The sequence below is a fragment of the Oxyura jamaicensis genome, chromosome 7, assembly GCF_011077185.1.
Source record: "Oxyura jamaicensis isolate SHBP4307 breed ruddy duck chromosome 7, BPBGC_Ojam_1.0, whole genome shotgun sequence".
NCBI classification, from domain to species: domain Eukaryota; kingdom Metazoa; phylum Chordata; class Aves; order Anseriformes; family Anatidae; genus Oxyura; species Oxyura jamaicensis.
In genome coordinates, this window is record NC_048899.1 from 13,656,791 (window position 1) to 13,677,094 (window position 20,304).

At 39.8% G+C, this 20,304-nt stretch overlaps 1 protein-coding gene across 1 annotated transcript in view; it reads left to right on the forward strand.

Moving 5' to 3' along the window:
* PPP1R1C (protein phosphatase 1 regulatory inhibitor subunit 1C) overlaps positions 1-20,304 on the forward strand; it is a 47,769-nt gene that overhangs the window by 7,170 nt on the left and 20,295 nt on the right. Inside the window, 2 exon segments of the mRNA XM_035331288.1 lie at positions 16,331-16,368; positions 18,298-18,358. Coding sequence (XP_035187179.1) covers positions 16,331-16,368; positions 18,298-18,358 — 99 coding nt within the window.

Genomic DNA, 20,304 nt, shown 5'->3' on the forward strand with positions numbered 1-20,304 from the left:
TTTTTTTTTATGCTAAATTGGTTCTAGACACTCCCAGACTATCCCTGCATAATAAATCTTACTGTCATGTATAGCTGTGCTTTTCTGATGATGCAAACTATGCCAGAAGTATATCCTTGAGAGGGTAGATGTGTTATGTTCTGACATTGAAGTTTTACATTTAACAATCACACTTTTTCTTGCAAGGCAAGAGACTTGCTAGGTAGGAGACAGCTGTTTCTGGTCAATTGTAAACCAGTCCTGCAGTCCTTTCTCGGGCAAAACTCACTGAAACTTGAATCAACAGAGAACTCTTGGTCTCACAGTTCATGAAAACTGATATGTTTTTCAAAAGCATGAGATTCTGGTAGGACATACTGCTTACTTTGGTTCAGAAAATAGAGAGTGAGTAAGCCAAATAACAGCTGCTTTCAATTGCAAATTTAGGCTTCTAATGTGGTTATAAAAAAACCTGTCATTAACTTTTTTATTTTTATTTTTATTTTTTTTTTGGGGGGGGGCGGGTGTCTAAAAGTTGGCCTTTCTATATGCTAAATTTGAATATCATTTAAGTGTGCTGTCTGTTTTTATTATAGTCTAGGACTTCATGGAGGTATGGCAGTAAGCAATGAAAAAGATTTGTTTGTCCCCCACCACAGGACTGGTACAGCTAGCTCTGTGTGCCTTACCACCGGCACAAAGATGCTCAGAGATCAGGCACTGCTGGTCCGGGCAGTGCAGATCTTTGTGTTCCTCAAGGCTGTGCTGAGAAAGGCCAGCTGACACGGTGAAACAATGAAATACATAAAACAAACACTGCATGAGCCCTAATAGGCAACAGAGGAATTCTTGAACTGGAAAGAAAATGTCTATGCTTGAAAAAAGCCTGCTATCTGCAGGCTGATGTGTGACTTCAGAACTTCAGATGTTCAGTGGCAAACAACATCCCCCCTTTTTTTCCTTTTTTTTTTTTTTTTTTTTTTTTTGCCTATTTACACTGTGCTAGGATGTTGTTTAATTTGGGTTAGTTTGAATTTACTCTGCAGTTCAGGATCACAGAGTCCCTGGGACAAGCCACAGCGTAAGTTCCTCACACATATGGTATGTGAGTAAAAACTCCATGATCTGACCCATGAAAATAAAAAAAAAACAACAGTTAATGGACTTAAATAAATTAATGAAAAATAAGGACAGGAAACTGTGCTTGAGCTGTTTTTAATGCAGCCCAGAAGCAACAGCTCACACATTCCAAACAGAAGCTATGAAACCTCTTCTTAATTTAAAAAATAAATTAAAAAATAATAGTAAAAATTTGTTAGCATCTTTCAAAGGCAGACAGGATTTTATGTCATCATCATCATCACTTGCCAAAGGACCTGTCATGCTGCCTGCAGCAAGGTAAAGACACCACGCTGGAGGACCAGGCTTTGATTTGGTTGGAATGAACTGTGCACTGCTCTGACTCATCTAGAGGTTATCACAGAGGCACACGGATGCATTTTTGCTGTTTTTTTTTTGAGGTCATAAACATATTAGTTCACAAATATAAACATTCCCACAATTCATGCGTTGTGTAAAACACAGAGTCTGGAGCAGTGTGAAATACGTACTGCTTCATACGGTGCCCAAGTAAGCTACATATCATGAAGTTGAAAAAGAGCCAATAGTTTCAGGTCTTGTATTGTTCTGAACTCGTACTTTCAGGTATCTGTCAGGCCATCTTAACTCGCCATCTTAGCTATCATATGTTTGGTATTATGCCTTCACTCTTCCTTTGGCTGTTGTAGGAATATAGCCTAATAAAAGTATGTTGTGTCCATAAGTGTTATGGTAGTTAAAACAGCCTTCAGATTTCTTTAATTTGCATGGAAGAACCTCTATGGTAAATAAGTACAATAACTACAAAGTATTATTGTGCCTCCTCTTTGGATGTACTACGTGGTCTTCAGCTCAGCTCAGGATGAGCCTTCGCTATTTGCAGCTGACAACCTAAACCCCCAGACTACAAAGACAACTACAGTTAAATTGGCTGAAGTAAATTCACAGTCAAAACCAGACAAGTTCAGTGATGTTTGTCTTCCCTCCATGAGAAGGGGAAGCATGAGCTGCAGTCATGGTCTGAGAAACCTCTGGATTGTGGAAGGGACTGAGTATGACTGCTGTCTGGAAATGGAAGCTGGGCATTTACAACCAGAACTCAGATTTTGGACCTAGATGGGAGAAATGGTGCAGCTGCGAGGACATGACACTCATTCATAGTTTGGGCAAAATTACATTTATCCATTTCTCTCATTCCATCCTTTTATACTCCACAAGTGAATTTACATCCTCTTCTACTTACCCGTGCTGCTGAGCTCCTAATGTGTGCCATGACACTGCTTGTTGCTCCTGCTTCCTGCCCTCTGTTGGTTTTGTGTTCCATGGGTCAACATCCATGGAGCTATTTGAAAGTACAGGAGGTATTTTTAGAACTGAACCTTGTACTCTTCATCTGTTTTCCTCATTCCTTATACAAAAGCACCATAGAAACAGCCTTCTTCCATCCCAGGAGATTATTTGCAAATCATTTTTAATATATATGGTTTCGTGTTACATATCTCCAGCTCCTTGATTATCCAGTGTCAGGACTGATAAGCTTTCGAACAGTTTACCTCTGTTTTCATCTTAATGAGCACTAATGTGACAAAGAGGTGTGCCATGGGGTAGAGAATAGCAGTGTGGAAAGCTGCATAATGTTGTGAGAAAGCCAGTTTGACAGCTTCAAGCTTTATTACACTCATAAAGCGTAGCACTTTGCTAGAGGAACCCTAACAGGTTTGCACTGTGCCAAATACTTACACACTTATACACTTCATACAATTTGTTTTGGTGAGCAATGTGAATACATGGTGAGCTTCCGATTTAAAAAAAATGAAACATCTAGGCATATGTAGCTACCTATAGTCAAAGTACCTAAGCTATATTTAGTACAGGTATATGAACAGACAATTACTGGGGCTTGTGACATTTAAATATATATGTTTGATCAAAATAGGTCCAGTTTAGCCTGGAGCAAAACATGCTGTTTGCATTTTGAGTGTCGGGTTATTTGTTTGTTTTAACAGCAGAAAAATCATAGGCAATTTGAAATTAAGTCCATTTAAACATAGTAAGACAAATTGGCTTAAATAAGAATATAAAATCATTATGTTTTAAGATTATGTTTAAATTATACTTCAATAATATAATCATACTGATTTTTTATTTTTTTTTATTTTTTTACATAAGGTAATAAACTAAAATCCATTAATAAATGTTTCAGCCTTCCTGAGGAGAAAACAAACAAACAAACAAAAACAACAAGGTTTGTTTGACCTCTACTATTTAGTACTTAATGCAGCACTCATTCACCATGGTGATGTGTGCAGAATAAATAGATAATGTGGACAGATGAGAGAGAATCCAGCTTTTAGCACTAACCTCATTATGTTCAGAATACTGGGGAGGGTTTGCACTTAAAGCATCAATCAAGATAGCCCCATTTATTGAGCTTCCAGAGAGGAAAAAACAATTAACTCTTTATGTGAAGTAATTCAAGTTAAAGCCTCACTTCAACATCCACCAACAGTAGGAATTTAATGAATTTGGACTGAAAGCTAGCAGGAACTCTGAGCAAAAAGACGCTATCAGTCAGGGGAGTTTTCACCAACTGCACAAGGCTGGACTACTGAAATTCAGAGAGTGTACGGGGACCATAGAGCTTGGCTTTGCTTTCCTTGTGTCTGAGCTGGCTGTGTCATGAGCTGGGGAAATGATCGGCTGAACCAGCCTAATTCCTTTTTAGAGTCATCTAAGCAGTTCTAGGATAGAATTATACCATATGTCTGTGGAAGGAACTGTTTTCCACCCCTCAAAGCCCTAATTGTGTGTCTGTATTTAAAATCATCACTTCTAATATTTTCCTTAAATAGCTTTACTGGGTGATCAAGAGAGTATGATAGCAGCAGAATGAAGTGCAGTTCCACACTCATTTCCTTAGTGTTTTCCTTGGGATACCTATGACACAGGCATACCACAGTGAGTGAATGTCTTGGCATTTTTTTTATCTTGTAGAGCCAAACCACACTTTCAGAAGTCCATTAGCAGTGCTAAGTACACAAATGTGCATTTTAAAGGCAGTATATTCCACTTGAGACCATATCCTTCATTCTGACAACATAAGCAGAGAAGAGTCACACACAGCAGTGCTGGAGCTTGGTTGGGCCAGATGGAAAGTTCTTATGAAGTAAAGCAGTGAGCTCTACTGCATCCTACAGTACTGTTTATCCTGGTACGTAGACATCCCACAGCCTAAATGTTTCAGCACTGAGTCTCTATCACTCAGAAAAGAGAAGGCTCGTGGTGATAGTATTCCCTTCAAGTCTTTCTGAATTCTCTGCTGTAGCTCTTCTCAGACAGTGGTGTAAAGCTGAGATGTGGGTGAACCTTTCCTGCTCTTTTTCTGACCACCACCAATTTGGAATTATATTGAAGAGTTAAATGTGTTAGAGGGGGGTGGGAGAACCATGGGGAGGGAGAGAGAGAGAGAGGAATATTTTTCATTTAAAGAATTGTGATCCAGGTGTTTCAATCCAGTTCAACATTAGTTTTTTTACTTTCTGTTTTTGAAATAAGGTAAGTAGACAGCAGAGCTGTAATTGCTTAGAAATGTGCTTTCAGGCTTTCTAAAACGCTGATGCTAGTGGATGACTTGAGCCTTAATGTGTATAGCATATCCTGTAGGAGGGTGTGGAACAATTCATTCCACATGAATCACAATGATGTGCTGCTGATTGTGACAGTGCAGATGAAGACATATAACACAAAATACAGGATCCCCTCTGGCCCTGGTATTTAGTGAGGTTAGTAGAAATTCAGAAAAATGTCTTTGGAAATTACGGGCTAACTTAGTCTGCGTTAACAAATGATTGGCCTGTCATTTCCATCCTGTCTAGCCATGTTCATGGTGAGAATGAGATTATGGAACCTCATTATGTTGACTCTTCGAAAACTTCCAGATAGAAAAACAAAGAATGAATCCACAAAAGTGACATTTGCATCGTCTTTTTGTATAAGGGTCACAAAACCCAAGAAGCATTATTGCTAATAGTTCACTTAATTTGAGCATAAGTTGATACATGTATGAGAGGGGCTTTATGCATGTGCAATCTAATCATAGGAAAGCAGAGAGTAGTTGGCAAGGACTAACTTTAAAACATATTTTTACTGAAATCCTTGAGGTATTATACAAAAAGGAATGAAACTGCAAAGGCAGCAATAATAATCACTGGCTATGGAAGAGTTTTATTTGGTATATGTTTTCTTCTCCCCTGGTAAATGTCACTTTCCAGACTGTATAATATAAAACCATTCAGCTAGGATATTTTTTCTTGTTTTATGAGCTATAGCAAGCAATGTTTGACTTTTTTTTTAGTTTTGGCTGTTGATGATGCCTTTTATTTTAGAACTTAGGATGTTCTTGTTGCTCACAGCAGAGAAAGGAACAGCTCGCAGGGGGGTTACTGCAGCTGCAACTCCAGTACATAGATTGCCACTGGTGGGTCAGTTCCGAGCCATTTTCCATTGCAATTGATTCCTCTATACAAAGCTATTAGGGAATGCTTTAAACGTGTATCAGGGGACCAGCTAGTATTGTATTACTGGTCATCTTGGATATTTCTTCATGATCTTTGCCTCAGCTGTACTTAGATCTCAACTTCTTCACTATCTCATTTGAACACAGGCTGAACATAAAACAATCATCTGGGAAGTAACATACCACTGACACTGTTCAGTATTACTGGTGAATTCCCAACCTGTTCTCTCAAGGTACTTAGGTTTTTTTACTTGAAAATATTTAATGAACAAGTTAAGTCTTTTCACAAACTAATATATTGTTAGGAGTGTTAGAGTCAATGGGCAAACTATTTGGGAAGTTTTTGTGAATGTGCTTTGGTAATAGTTGGTAAAACATTAGCCATTATTTTCAAATATTTAACAGTTTGGCGGTATGTTTTGCTTGGACACATTCATTTTAGTGGGAAGTTTCAGCTCTTTGCTCCTGTTCCTTTGAGTATTTGCTGGCAGTCACTGGACAGCTCTGGCCCTCCTCAAGCCACTCAGAATCTTTACCTTTACTTCCTCCCCTTTTCCTCCATGCATTTCTTTTCTTTCACTGTCATGTTCCAGGCTAGTCTGTGCTGTGAGTGTGGAAACTGCCCTTAACCCACAGAGCAAAGATGTAATCTTTGTTGACGTATCCTTTTGTGTCAGAATAGGCCTGGTGTCAGTATAACCTCACAATTAGGTAAGTTCTCCTTCTACACAGGCAGTCAAATTTTGAGACAAAGTGTCATGCTTTAGGTTGATTTTCCATTCCTTGTCCCTTGACTTGTTCCAAATCTCTGCGATACTCTGTTTTTCCAAAGTCATCTTGTACTTCACTTTGACCCTCCAGCACCTCCCAGGGCACAAAGAAATGTTGGCTGTCAGGTTCTCCTCCTACTGTACTGACGTTCTTCCCCAGAGCCACCAGAGATCATGCCAGAAAATCAGCGTCACCCTAGTTTACATATATTTGCCTCACATAGAATTTCTTATCTACATTTCAGTCCAGAAGAGAGTTGAATCATCCTAAAAGAATGTCCATAAAAGAGAGTTGTGTGCAACTCATCATGTATCTTTTAAGACACACTTTACACACATCTGAGACTTGAATTTACAATCAACATTCAGGCCAACAGGCCAAGGATTTCAAATTCCACATCACCAGTCACAGCAGTTTGCTTCAGTTTGCCTCACTTTTATCTAGTTGAATGAATTAACTTGGATCTCACAGATGGAGTGACTATTAATGTGACTGTCATTATTTATATGTGTATTATATATTTTTATACATTGTTATCTATATTATGCATATGTGTAACAATTCAGACTAAGAAGTCAGTCCACAGATGGCTGAAGTTCTTTCCTAGTTGACGTAATGCTAGAAATAGTTCACTAAATGACAGTCATTTGTCTGTGTTGTTGTTGCTTGGTTAGTTGGTTGGTTCCTTGGATTTATTTTGTTGTTGTTGTTATTTGGTTGGTTGTTTATTTGTTTACCATAATCATGCAATATATCTTGGATAAAATCGTGGCTTTGAAGTCAGTGGCAAAACTTCCTTTTGCTTATGGCCTAGTAAAGTCAGTAGTAAAATGATTTTCTGTTTTTCGCTTTTCTCATAAACTCTGGTTTGTTTTGCTGATGCAGACCTTAGATTTGCCACAGAATTTATACTGAGCAGCACTCAACTTGTTTTGAACTTCTGGGCTGGAATTGTTTTGTCTAGAGCAGTATTCCCTTCCCCTAACCTTCCTGTAAACTAAACCAGGCTCCCAAGTACCTCTTGTTCCAGAGGGTCAGAGCGTAATAGGCACTGCAGTGTGTGCACAGATGACAAATTACAAAGACTTGGGATTAAACTTAACTTTGTTGTGCTGGAAATGGGAAAATGTACTTTGCTTTTAACTACATGATATTATTCTGGAAAGAGTTAATTTACTGCGGCTTGGAAGCCAGGTATAGGGCAACCCTGACCTGGTACTTCTGGTCGCAGTGACACCTCGTGGTCTTGCAGGAGATGTCTCCCAGCTGTAACGCCATGAATTACTAGCTGATAACTGCAAATTATATGGAAAGTTTATCTCAGAGAAATTCTCCCAAACCCTGTACGATGTTTATATTGGGACCTATATATATATAATCAGAAATACTGAAAGAAAAAAAATAAAAGACTGACTTCCTTTCTTCTGATTCCACTCTTGTTCTCCTTGTTCCACTCTTGCCCCTTGTTCTTTGAGAGCTATCTCTGTTAACTTCACCAAAGAGAAGTTTGTGGTACATAGATACACTTCAGGATAGAGATACACTTCAAGAAAGCAGCTCCAAGCCTAGCATTGATTTAAAGACAAGTCAATTATTCAGTTAGTCATCAGTTATTCAAAGAGAAAATTTATTTTAAATGTATTTCCATTGCTTAATTTCTTTCTCTGGGAAGAACTGCCAAGTGTGTAGCCATCTCCATACAACTGACGAGGGACTTCTTGTTGGGAAGGTCTGCCCCAGCATTCCTGCCCACAGACCCTCTCACAGAGCAGGGCTACAGAAGAGGGCCTCGTGGGTGCGGGGTTGCAGGACTTCTGCTATGAGAAAAAGAAATTTTATAATGGAAGATTTTTTTCATGACAGGTTTTTCCACAAAGGCTGCTTTGTGTTCTAGTAAAATCATGACTGGGATAGTAAGTAAAATAGTAAATGGAAGTAGTAAAACTAGCAAGCAAACAAACAACAACAAACCACCACCAACAACAAAAACCACTCAAATATTACAAAGGGACTTTACCATTCTGTGAAATTAGTTCAGTTTGCCTTTATAAAAGCTCCTGATTGTGGTGCATATTTTGCCCATAGACTTAAAAATTGTTAAAAGGGTCTAATTGTGTTTAAAATGCTCACCAAAGTGCGTAAGTGCTGCTCAGCTCCCATCCTGCCTATGCAGAGCAGCAAAGCACAGCAGATGCAGATGTGCTCTTGCTTACACCCATCTGTCTGTGTGCATGACTCCTAGATGCATTACAAGAGGTTCTCCGTTAGCAAAGTGGTGATGATTAGGAATGTGATGGTGTTTTGCTTAATGTATGGTCAGAGTATCAAAGAAGGCAGAAAGAAAAACTCAGTCATTAATAATAAGAAATAAGTCATTATTAAGAAGACAGGAGAAAATAAAGAACTTAAAATATCTTCCAAAGTATATTTTGAGATGCTATATTGATTTCTGGAACTTAAATATTTATTTATTTATTTATTTAAGAGGTTTGGAATCTCTTAGGGAGGGAGAACAGAAAGTTGAAAACATAAAGCTTAGGAGAAGGACGATTTTTTGATGCTTGTAATAACAATTCATGAGTGCTCTGTGGTAAGGCTGCAGACCTGATTCATCACTGTTATATTCTAGTTTAATGCCAGTGAAACTAGACTGATTTACATAGCTGGGTGTGAAACTGGAATAACAAGCTTGTGAAGCAGGCACCACCATACAATTCCCTTTTGAGATTTGTGTGATGTGAACAAATGCATTCAGATTCACATTTGATGTTTGTAATGTCTCCAGTTTCTTACAAACCAGATTACAGTATCAGAATGTATGTTTTAAAGAAATTTTGATCTGTGTATATTACGAAAGGGTTTTATTTCACATTCTTACAGCTGTGCAGTTGTATGTGGGTCCTTGGGTACTGCCTGTGTGGTGTGCAGTGATGCAGACCCTGCTTGGACCAGATGCTGTTGTGTTGGTAGGAGAAGTATCATCATTCTTTTCATTTAGAAGTTGTCTTTGAGCACCGTCAGGAAGTATTTGGTCTAAGATGACGGCTGTCCATACTCAGTACTAGTGATGGCTGCTTCAGTACTGAAGGTGGGAAATAGCTTTGTGACTATAAATGGGCTAATTCACCCGGAAAGAAAAGATAAAATGTCAAAACAAACTGACTCACCAGGCCTATGGCATTTTAGCTAACTCTGGAAGGCTGGTTACAGTCAGAAGCTCATTGGAAAAAACTTCAAGATGAATGAGAGTAATGTTGAGCCAGCTTAGTGTAGGAGATGGCATGACCAAACTACACTTGGGCTGAAATAGCATGTAAATTCTGAGTTAGTAATAAATTCCTTGCAGAGCCATTTCCCACTGGTATAGGAATATGTGGTCTGGATGTAAAGAAAGCCCAGGTGAATCCAAGCCTTTTGCTCAGGTGCGGGACATGGAACAGCCAGGTGGTGGAAGAGCACACAGGTCTGCTCTCCGCAGACACTGGGGTCCTTTCCCATCCAGCCAGGCACATCGCTATAAAGCACCCCATGTCCAGCTGCCCAGCCCTTCCTCACAGCTTCAAGATTGACTCTCCCCATGCTGCACTTCCATGAGAACAATCAATTCAACTCTCTGATGCTGTAAGCAGGAGTGTATCAAAATAGATCCAGAGAAAGTCACTGTCTAGGAAGAGAATTCTGCAGAACAGGAGTCTCTTTTTTTTAGACAAGGAAACAGTAAAATCAGTGAAATTGCCACATTGTGGTTTCATCTGAAGTTTTTTGTTGTTGTTGCAACTTTTCACGTTTATTTTTTTATAACTGTTTTTATTTTTTCCAAGTAGCAATTAAGGGCATGGTAGTGCAAAGTGCTGCAGCCCTGTGGGAGTTCCCTGTCCTACAAGGGGGTTGCCCATGAGCAGAAGACCACGGCCGCCTCCTTGTTCTGTCCCACATGCACATTTCTCTCTGACCTATTCTCTTTGGTTCCATCAGTTCAATCTTTCTCTGTCCTCTCAACCAGAACAACCTTGCCACACTGTGCCAATACTTGGTGTGCAGAAGCCATCTACCGCACAGTCACCTCAGCTAGGGTGGCAGGTAGGTGCTGTCAGGGTAGCACGGGATCTTCCACAGGATACGTGCCTTAACCGCAGGTGCCTTACATGTTAAGCATCCTAATGTTTGTGTTTCCAGCAAACTCCTCTCTTTCCTGTTTTTTATTAATATTTCCTATACAAATCTTGCTATTAGTGTTCCCTAAAGGAGCAGGCAGTAATTTAGATGCCGATTAGTGTGTGAAATGCAGCAGAACAGTAATGAATGTACTCTCCTGTCAGCGTTTGACTGAGGAGGGAGAAGACCCTCTAGCTACATTTACCGCAGCAGCTGCAATACTGGAGTTTAATGAGGTGCTTTTGCAATGTGAAAATTTTCAGAAACATACTCAGGCCGGGAGGGCCTAACAGGATATTTTTTTTGTAATTAAATGTAATTACATCCATACCCATAGTCAAGTTCTCATTGATAGATACAGGCAAATAGAAACCAACAAGCAAAAGTCAAACAATTAGCTACATGAGGGTTTTTTGTTGTTGTTGTTTTTGTTTTTTAATGTTTGCCTTATAATACTTTTTCCATTTCCTAGCTCAGTGGTTTAGTAAAAAGCTATGAAGTTCTAGCTAATCCAGCAATGTGTGGTTAGCGTTCTGCCAAAAGCAAAGCATGAAATATTTTTTGATCTTATTTTGTCTTCTGGAAGAAAGGAAATGTAGTTTTTATAAAAAAGAAAAAAAAATATCACAAAATAAATTACACCAGTCAATTTCTAAATCAGATTTCAGTGAGCTTATTTTACAAATACAAATGCAAATACGAACTGTGGTCATCAAACACCAGTGAGGCAAGCTGGTAGATTAATAATAATTATTTTAAAAACCCATATTTTATGATGGAGAAACTGAAATGTGAAATGACAGAAACCAAAATGTTCAGAAAATTTCAGGTTCACCTACCACTAAGTGGCAAGAGAATGAAGAATTATTTGAAAAATAATGCATTTCTTTTTCTGGTTCCTGAAATTGTTTGTGCCATTTGAATGCAAGTTTTTGAAACAGGTGATCTGCCTTATTGCAAAACTTGCACACAGCAGGGCTGGGAGCAGTCTTCTGCTGCCTACTGCCTGAACACCAACCCCCTGCACCTGGAGCCAAGAGCTACCCTCCTTTTCATCTCAAGAGATGGCTAATGGAGCCAGATCCAGGAAAATGAGTTTCAATTTTCTGCCTACAAAACTGGATGTCATCATCAATCATATTCATAAGAAGTCAGCAGTTGGTTCATTTCTTTGACATTTTTCAAGAGAGAAAGCTTTGCTGACAGGCGTGGTAGTGTTTCTCCATGGAGACACTTCACAAAAACTCACGAAATTGGCAGAATTGTTTCACAGCTGTAGCATTATCTGACTTCTGTCTCCATAGCCTGGTGTTTCCTGCACTATAGTCTGCATGCAAAAGGCTGTGTCCGTAGCTCTGCTCATTTACTTTGCTCTTTCCAGTGGTACCATTGACACAGTACAGGGGCAGGACTGTAAGCAGGCTCCAGACCGATGATGGAATCATGTCGTTAAACTCTTTCTTCAGGATCATTTAACTGAGATTCAGACCATTCTTGTTTCTCTTTCTTTAACTTACATCTATTATAGGCACGTGACTCATGCATTATTTCCACTATCTGAGCAATTAAAGAATTATTGTAGTTATTATTTTAAGGGGAAATTTAGATACTCTGACCCCCCTAAAAAGTCCAAAACCCTACCAACCACCTATGATTTTATCTGAAACTCCACATCTTTGTTTTCCCAAGGAAAATCCCAAACTCTCTACACAACACCTTCTCCAACAACTACACCAACGTTTTACTGAGTTTCTCTCTTGTGTAAAAGCCACCCTCTCTGACCTGGTCTGTTCCTCCAGTTCCTGACTGAAACCCTACAGAAGAAGCTTTTATTTGTTCTTGCCAAGAGGAAAGAAAGCAGGGTACTTAGCTGGATGAGATGAGCTGTTGCTGGATGACATCCAGCTGCTGCTGGATGACTCCACTGCAGAGTCCATGAGTGATATCAGAGGCCACATATTTTAAAACACATCACCTCTTGCCCTGCGTGACTACTGCAAGTGCATTAACATCACCCAGTGGGAGAAGAGGGGCAGTTGAATTTTGATCTTGAAAATGACCATCAGGCTTCCCTCGGCATGTCCTTGCTGTTTCCACAGCAATGTAGCTTCAGAAGAGTGATGAGCTGCATTAGGCAGTTGTCATCCTGCCCATAGCCAGCTTCTGTATGCTCTGATCCTGTCTGACCTCAGATAACAGCACCTTATTTCTGACCTCATGTAAGGACACCTTTGGAGTAGATCAGCTTATTCTGTCAGCTTGGTTGGGTGGCTGTGCTAATAAATGTTCAAAAGAGCTAAGCTAACATGAGCATGTGGGAGACAAATCCCCACTTTCCAGTAACTTGGGTACATACAAATCTGTTCTCAGTTCTTCTCATATGATTTCTAACATACCACTTGAAAACACAAATGTAAAAGCTGTCAAGAAATGACTTGAGTATTAGATTGTAGTTAGCTAATTAGGGCAGCTGAGAATAAGTCAAACTGGAAAAATGCCATATATTCAGATCTGGAGTATAACAGAGCAGTATTGTGTTCTGTGAGCAATGTTATGGTCTGTGAGAAGAAAATGGAGCATCATTAAACAGTCTCCCTGGCCCCAGAAAGAGAACCTGTAGGGAGAAGTTATCTAACCAAGAGTTTAATTTCATGTAGGACAGAAGTATACCTGATCAATTGAATTCTCCATGTGTAATTGCCTAGTTATACACAAGACAAGGAAATTACTTTTTCTGTAGAAATGTGTTGTTTTTTTTGTGAGTAGAAGTGTGCACAGTAGTCAATGGGAACTGAAGGACACTGAGAAACAAGGGATTTCATTCTCCCTTGTGAATCAAGTCTGTTTAGTTTCAGATCATTTCCTCACCCCTCTCAAGAGGAATTTATGCTCAAAGAGTTTAGTAAAGAAATTCAATTTCTAATTGTCAATGGATTTGACGGGTGTAAGGGTGGGAAATGTCTTGTTTGATTTCTGTTACATGGATACATCTCAGTTATAGCAGCTGACTGATCGTATTCTTTCTTACCTTATACCATCCCTTCCCATCACAAATTTTGCTCTCTCTGAGATTTCTCATGCCAGAACTAACTTGTTGTAGTGAGAGCATCATGAGGACCTGTGTGTCTCTGGTGGACACACTCTTATTAAGAACATGCTTTCATGACATTAAACTGCTTTCAAAGCAATATAATTTAGACTGGAAAAACACTATTTCTATCCAAGTAAGAGTGTTCACACAAGTATAATTGCAACCCTTCAGTTAGACCAGTATAGCTCAAACTATTTCCCTGGACAGGGAGCTCTTGGTCAAACTCCAGTACACACTGCCCTCCTGCTCTGCTCTCTGTCATCTCTAAATTTCTCCTTTAGCTTCTGCTACAGCCCACTGCCCATGTCTCTCATCACTACCTCAGCTGCACACACAGAAGCACTGCCCTCTTCTTGCTCTCTCTCTCTTGCTTTATATCTTTTCCTTCTCTCCTATGTGCAGAATTTTTGTGCATTTTCTATTCCCTGCCTTGGTCTATGACATACAGTGATCTCAGCTTGCCTTGTTCCTATTTCTTGTCACCTCTCCTTAAAGATCTACGCTCTCCATTAACACATTTTTATCAAAATAAGCATGCAATGCTCTTTCTGTCCTCAAAACGAATGTCTGCCAAGATGTACCATTGACCAAAACATACCTCCGACTATCTCTGTCTTTCCTTTTATCTCACAACTCATGTAAAACACTTCACACCTTCTGCTTCAGGTTTGTCTCCTTTGGTCCTTCAGGTTCATTTCTGGTATCTCTTTATTGGATTTGAAAAACTGTTTGGTTTTGTGTTTATGTAAGTCGTTCTTGAATTTCCAGTGTTTGATGCTGTTTATTGGCATTCCTTGCGCTGCGGATATAAATGATTTGTAACTCCATACAGGACCAGTTCTTGTTCACAAAATTACCCTCATATAAAGGCTGCTGGATGAAAGGAAAGGCTGGAAACTTTCCAGTTCTGGTAGGTTTAATGTCACCCCACTAAGAGGAACACTAAAAGTGCAAGTCCAAAGGATTAGAGAAATGCAAATCCTTAGAAACAAGACCTGAAATCTGACAAAGCTGCTGACAGCAGCTTTCTTTCCTTGTGCAAGTCTCAGCCTGAGTTTACCAAAAATACTTTGAATTTGGACAAGCTTTGAGTTTCAGGAAGGAATGGGACATGACTTACTTTTCATTGTTCCTCGCTCTAAGTTCCTGATTTATCAATTTTCAGCCTCTGAACTAAACCCAGGATTCTGAGCTTAAAAAAAATAATAATAATAATTGAATGTTAAGTCATTGAAGTCTGTGTCTCTCTGTTATACTATCAATATGAAAGATTATTAACACATAAATAATCACCCATTTAGCCAGACTATCTTCATGTTCCAAAGAGCTTTGTGAGCATACTAGGTACTGGAGTAGTTATTTACAGGTAGGGAAGTCAAGGAAGGGATTAGTCATCTACCTAAGGTCATGGAAATATCAATGGCAGGAACTGGCCTCCTGATTGTCTTGTCTAATTCCGTATCTTTGGGACCACACTGGAGTAATCAGCTCTGTTTCAAACCACATATTTTAACCTGGAGTGTAAGTCATTTGGATGTCTCTAATGGCGAATCCATACTTTGAGTAAACCCACTAAGTCAATTAATATTTGCAAGATGCATGGACATGAGGGTAAAGAGCACAACAGGAAATGCAGACAGTCTGCCTGGACTGGCTCTCCTCACACACAGCACACCGCAAGCAGCAGACACACAGGGACTAAGCTGGATGAAGTGATGTTACACAGACCTAGTTCTTCCTTCAGATCTGCTACACCTCAGTAGAAATTGCACAGTGGCATCTGCACGTGGAAAAATTTGTAAGGCGTGGTGGCACAATTAGACATTGATGTCTGTTTTTAAGAGACACTTAAATTTTAGAGCTCCAAACTATTGTGCTTCAGAGGTCCCATATGATCTTTGTCAAATATTTGGGAAATCATCATCAGAAGACACACTTTTTGACCATTAACCATGTCAAGACAACACTAGAAAAATAATTTAATCTGTTGCACAAACTGATTTAGTGCTGTGGTTAGGAAGATCCTTGGCTCCTCTGCTTCATGCAAGTTCATTTAGTTGTTCAGCTAGGTTTTCAGAGGTGCTTATTTCATTAGAAATCTCTAGCATTCACCGTTTCTTCCATGCCTATGCTCAAGAGCAAACCAAGGCAACAAAAGCAAGCAGTACCAGGAAATATTTCACAGCCATTTCCAACACCACACCAGTGTTTTTTTTAAGATGAAAGACTAGACTTAGTTACACTTTGGTTTGCTGGTTTTGCATGTTACTGTTAGGTGCTCTTGAGTGTCATTACTAGTGAATTAACAGCTGAATGGAGGTGGAGTTCTTGTTGAGGATTACTGCATCCTACTAGGCCTTGGTAAGCCTGCTTTTTTGGAGAAATGGGAGACTGCAGGGCCTGGGCAGAGCAGCCCTGGGTCCCCGTGGCCACTCAAGCATGGAGCCCTGCTGCCAGCCCAGCCGAAGGGCCAGGTGTTGACCACACACCACCACTTGTCAGTTCACAGTCAAAACACGTGAGTGAAGGGCTTTAGACACAGTGCTCATGTCTAAACGCTAATCGGGGCCTCTGGATTTCTGAGGCACACAAGCTGCAAATCAAAAGGGAAATTCCTTATTTACAATGGTGCTGTAGGGTGCAGGGCAGAGCTGCAATACTTTGCATGGCGAAACTCTTTTGTACTAACTTTTCTCTTTTTCTATCATTTCCTCTTCTAGAAAAAGATGAGAAGAGAACAAACATCTCACAGGCAGAAGTAAGTGAAATACGTTTTTTTTTCTTACAATGCATTTACAGTTAAAATAGACCTACTGTTAAAATCCCTTTGCGGCCTACTGGTCCATCCTAGCTGATGTCTTTCTTTGCGCAGTCACCCCACCTCCAGCAGCAAAGAAGGTACCCTAGAGCAGGGAGCTGGCCAAGGCACATTTCCTCTCCACCCTGCTGCCCTGCCCACTCAAACCAAAGCCAACGTGGCCCAAGGTGGCCCTGCCAGCTCGTCCCAGTCAGCACTGGCTGTGGGGCTGCAAAGCCACTGCAAACTCCCCCCTTGCCATTGCTTGCCAAACCCATGGCAGGCACAGGATCGGTGCTGTCTGCAGGACAGCTGAAAGCCGGCTCCTCCATTTTCATTTTCTGATCTCCCCTTGCACAGCTCCTGCAGCTCCTTGACCACTTTCTCCTCCCCGATTGCTCAGAGAAGCTGGCAAAGCTCTAAATAGCAGCAGGAGGTATTGATTGTTTCAGATTTGGACTCAAACACAGGCTTACAGTGATTCACTGGGGTGAGGATCAACAACCTATCCCACAGTGTTTATAAATAGCTTACTTTTTCAAAAGAAGACAATCTTTTATTTATAAATGTTATCACTCCATCCATTGTGATAAGGTAATATGATTGGCTGTATTCGTGTGGAAGTATTTTTCTTAAGAGCTGTCCCAAATGTTCCTTGAAGAGATAGATCTGATTAAAATTACCTGACAATATACCAAAGTACTCTGGGGAAAAGTAGGAGGCATTTTTAGCAAATATTTGGGAAAAGACAGCATCATTATGAGCAAACACTACTAGAAATCGATGAAAGAAAATAAAGCTTGCTTAGGCACAGCTTTTTAAAAATATTTGTTCTTGGTAATGTAATGTGGTGCTTATGTCTTCAAAAATTAGCCATGTGTGAAATATTATGTAGTTTTATTGTCATTTGCTTATAGAGATATTCCATATCACATATACACCAATTTAACTGCTTTAATTCTGCAGAAGTTGCACTGCCTTAGCACTGGAATATATTTCAGTCAGTTTTTGCTAACTGTACATTGGTCTAATTACACTTCTGTTATTCCACATATAATTTTTAAAAAATTATACTCCGTATTTAATTTTTTTTAAATTACATACTCTGTATGTAATTTTACTGTTATTTTAGAATAATTCATCTTTCATGTGATTTTGGCCTTAAAACAGGCCTAGCTAAAGACAGAGTGGTTGATGAAATTATTTGGGGAGTAATATACTGAAAAAGTGCAGGGATAAGGATCTTCCATTTACTTATGTAAAAATGTATGTATTAAGAAATTCAGTATTACCTTACCTATACACAGAATCATTCTTTATCCTGTGTCTATTTGGCATATTAATTAAAGTAAATCTTGCATTATTTTAATATATAAATTATTTATTTACCTGATGAGAGTCAGCTACATAGACTGTTAAAAGCACAGGGTACCTTAATTTTATGCTTAACAATATTACTTTTTTTTCAGTGAATTTTCTGTAATATTGGGTCTGTTTTGCCTGGGAGCTATAAAAGTTGCCAGGAACTGGCATCAGGTTAATAGAGTATCATTTTCATAGAAACTTCTCAGAGTGATGCATGCACCCTCTGAACTTGGAGCAATGCAGAGCATTGCAGGATGTTACAAATTGCCCATCACTGCTTGCATGTACTCAGCAGTTGTTTCAGTCCCACCCTACTGTGGCCATAAGGCTGTACCACTTACACTGCCAAGCACCCAGGGTGATTTCAAATATGAAACAAGAATGTGCATTTGTGGCAACCCTCCCTAAAACATTTTTCACATAACGAGAGGGAAAAGTTGCGTGGCAAGACTCTGAGCTGCCAAGCATGGAAGGCTCTCTCCGCCTCAGTCTCTCACCATCTCTCTCTCTCTTTTAAATCCCCAGTCCCAGAGCGCCTCGCCAAAGCAAAGGAAGCAGAGCGTGTACACCCCGCCTGCCCTCAAAGGTACTGTCCAGGTACTGTCCCTGCCCCCAGCAGCGCACTCGCCCCCCCTTATGCGTGGCAGTTGTGTCCCCTCCTGCATGCAGGGGACATCCAGGAACGAGCCATGGCCCCGTGTGCCTATGAGTAGCACAGTGCAGGGCACTGAGAAGTTCGAACTTACCTCCCGTGAACACAGCATCAACACAGGAAGCATGAAGCCTTACTTGTCATGAGAAATCTCAGTAAATGTTTAGAGGGCTTACGAGCTTTTCAGGAATGAACATGAAAGCAGCAGAGTATTAGCTGCAATCAGGCAGCTTCATCTAGGCCTTGTTTTTCCTATGTCTGAACAGAGTTGGACTTGCGAATGCTTGCAGATAGGTGAGATCTATGGTGATTTATCAGCTCTTCATACCGGCATGTTTCAGTATAGGACCATTTCCAGACTGTAGACCAAAGCCAGTCCTGCAGGGTGTCTCTGGATATATTATGAATATCCCCTATTTCCATTCCTTCTGCTCAGCACAATAGAATATCTGATTTGTAGAGCGAACCCTGTCATTAGGTAATTGACTGTAACAACCAGTTCTACAGATCTCATTCTGTAGCTTCAGTTCTCCAGCACTCAGCAACAGTGAAAACATCTCCCAGGTGCTACACAAGACTTGCTATCTGTTTGTCAATATGGGCTGAAGTTTGTTTATTGGATATTAGAAATAATTTTATTATAGTCAATTGTAATAATTTATGGAAGGAAGAATCTTTGCATGAGTAGCAATAACACCTATTGATCTCACTGCTGTATTAGTTTGCTCTGTGAGCCTAAACTAAATAATGTGTAAATGAAGTGCTCTGTAATATAGGTCCTCATAGCTCCTCTCAAGGACTGCAGCCTACTCAGTCTTACCCCTGTTGAGGTCTGGGGAATTGCCTGGCATAGTTTGCTCCTTCATCAACTTTATTCCCAGGGAACAGATTTTCTAGTAGGAAAGACAGTTCACAACTGATCTGAAATATCTTGTACACAGAAGGAAGCAAAGAACAAAATGCCTCTCCTGTACACCTTAACACCCTAAACTGCACGGTACAGCTAGATAAACGGGTGGACACCTGGAAGTTGGTAACCCTACTTGTAAGCAGCTTGGATTGCTCCAAACTCAACATACTAAACTGTCAAAATACTATCCTTATTTTAAAAAAAGAGTACTGCAGTAGAAAATTCATTATTCCTTCCTCTTCATTGCTATGAAAACATGAATGTTGTTTTGTTTAGACTAATTGATTAGTAGGAAAACATAGCAATCCAAAACACACAATGCTGTGAAAGCATTACTGTGAAAAGCAGAATTTTGTAAAAGTTCTGTAATGATTTAAAGAAGTCTAGTTTTATAGCGGTTTGCAATACTCAGCAATATTTTCAGAATGGTAGACTTGATGATTTCGCACTATTCACTCAGGTTTGCATATGCTTTCCCTGTGCGCTGTTTCTCCCTCAGTGTACTCACAGGGTAGTCTTCAATATACAATAAAGAATGACATTCTGGATGATGAATATCTCTCAATACTGTACCAGGGCTATAGTACTTGTTATATGGAATATGCAAATATGTGAAAATACATGAAATAAATATATGAAAATGCAGTACTGCTGATGATCTACGTGTGATAGTAAGCATATGGAGATCAGCTTCTTAGTTAAATCTGGGCATATTTTCCGGCTCTGCCATCACAGTCATCTAAACTGAAAGACAGTGCTCCTATTTGTCTAACATTGCCCCCAAATACTTTGGTTCCATCCTTATAATGGTTTGGTCTGTCTTGAGGCGGGTCTGTAGTTCTGTAGCGAGCTGTAGCAAACCCTTGTGTCTGCAATGACAGTGTCAGGTTAGGGTGCAAGCAACAGGCAGTTCTTATCACTATATATGTGTGTGTACTTTGGCTTCTGCTTTTATTTTCCTAAACAAAAT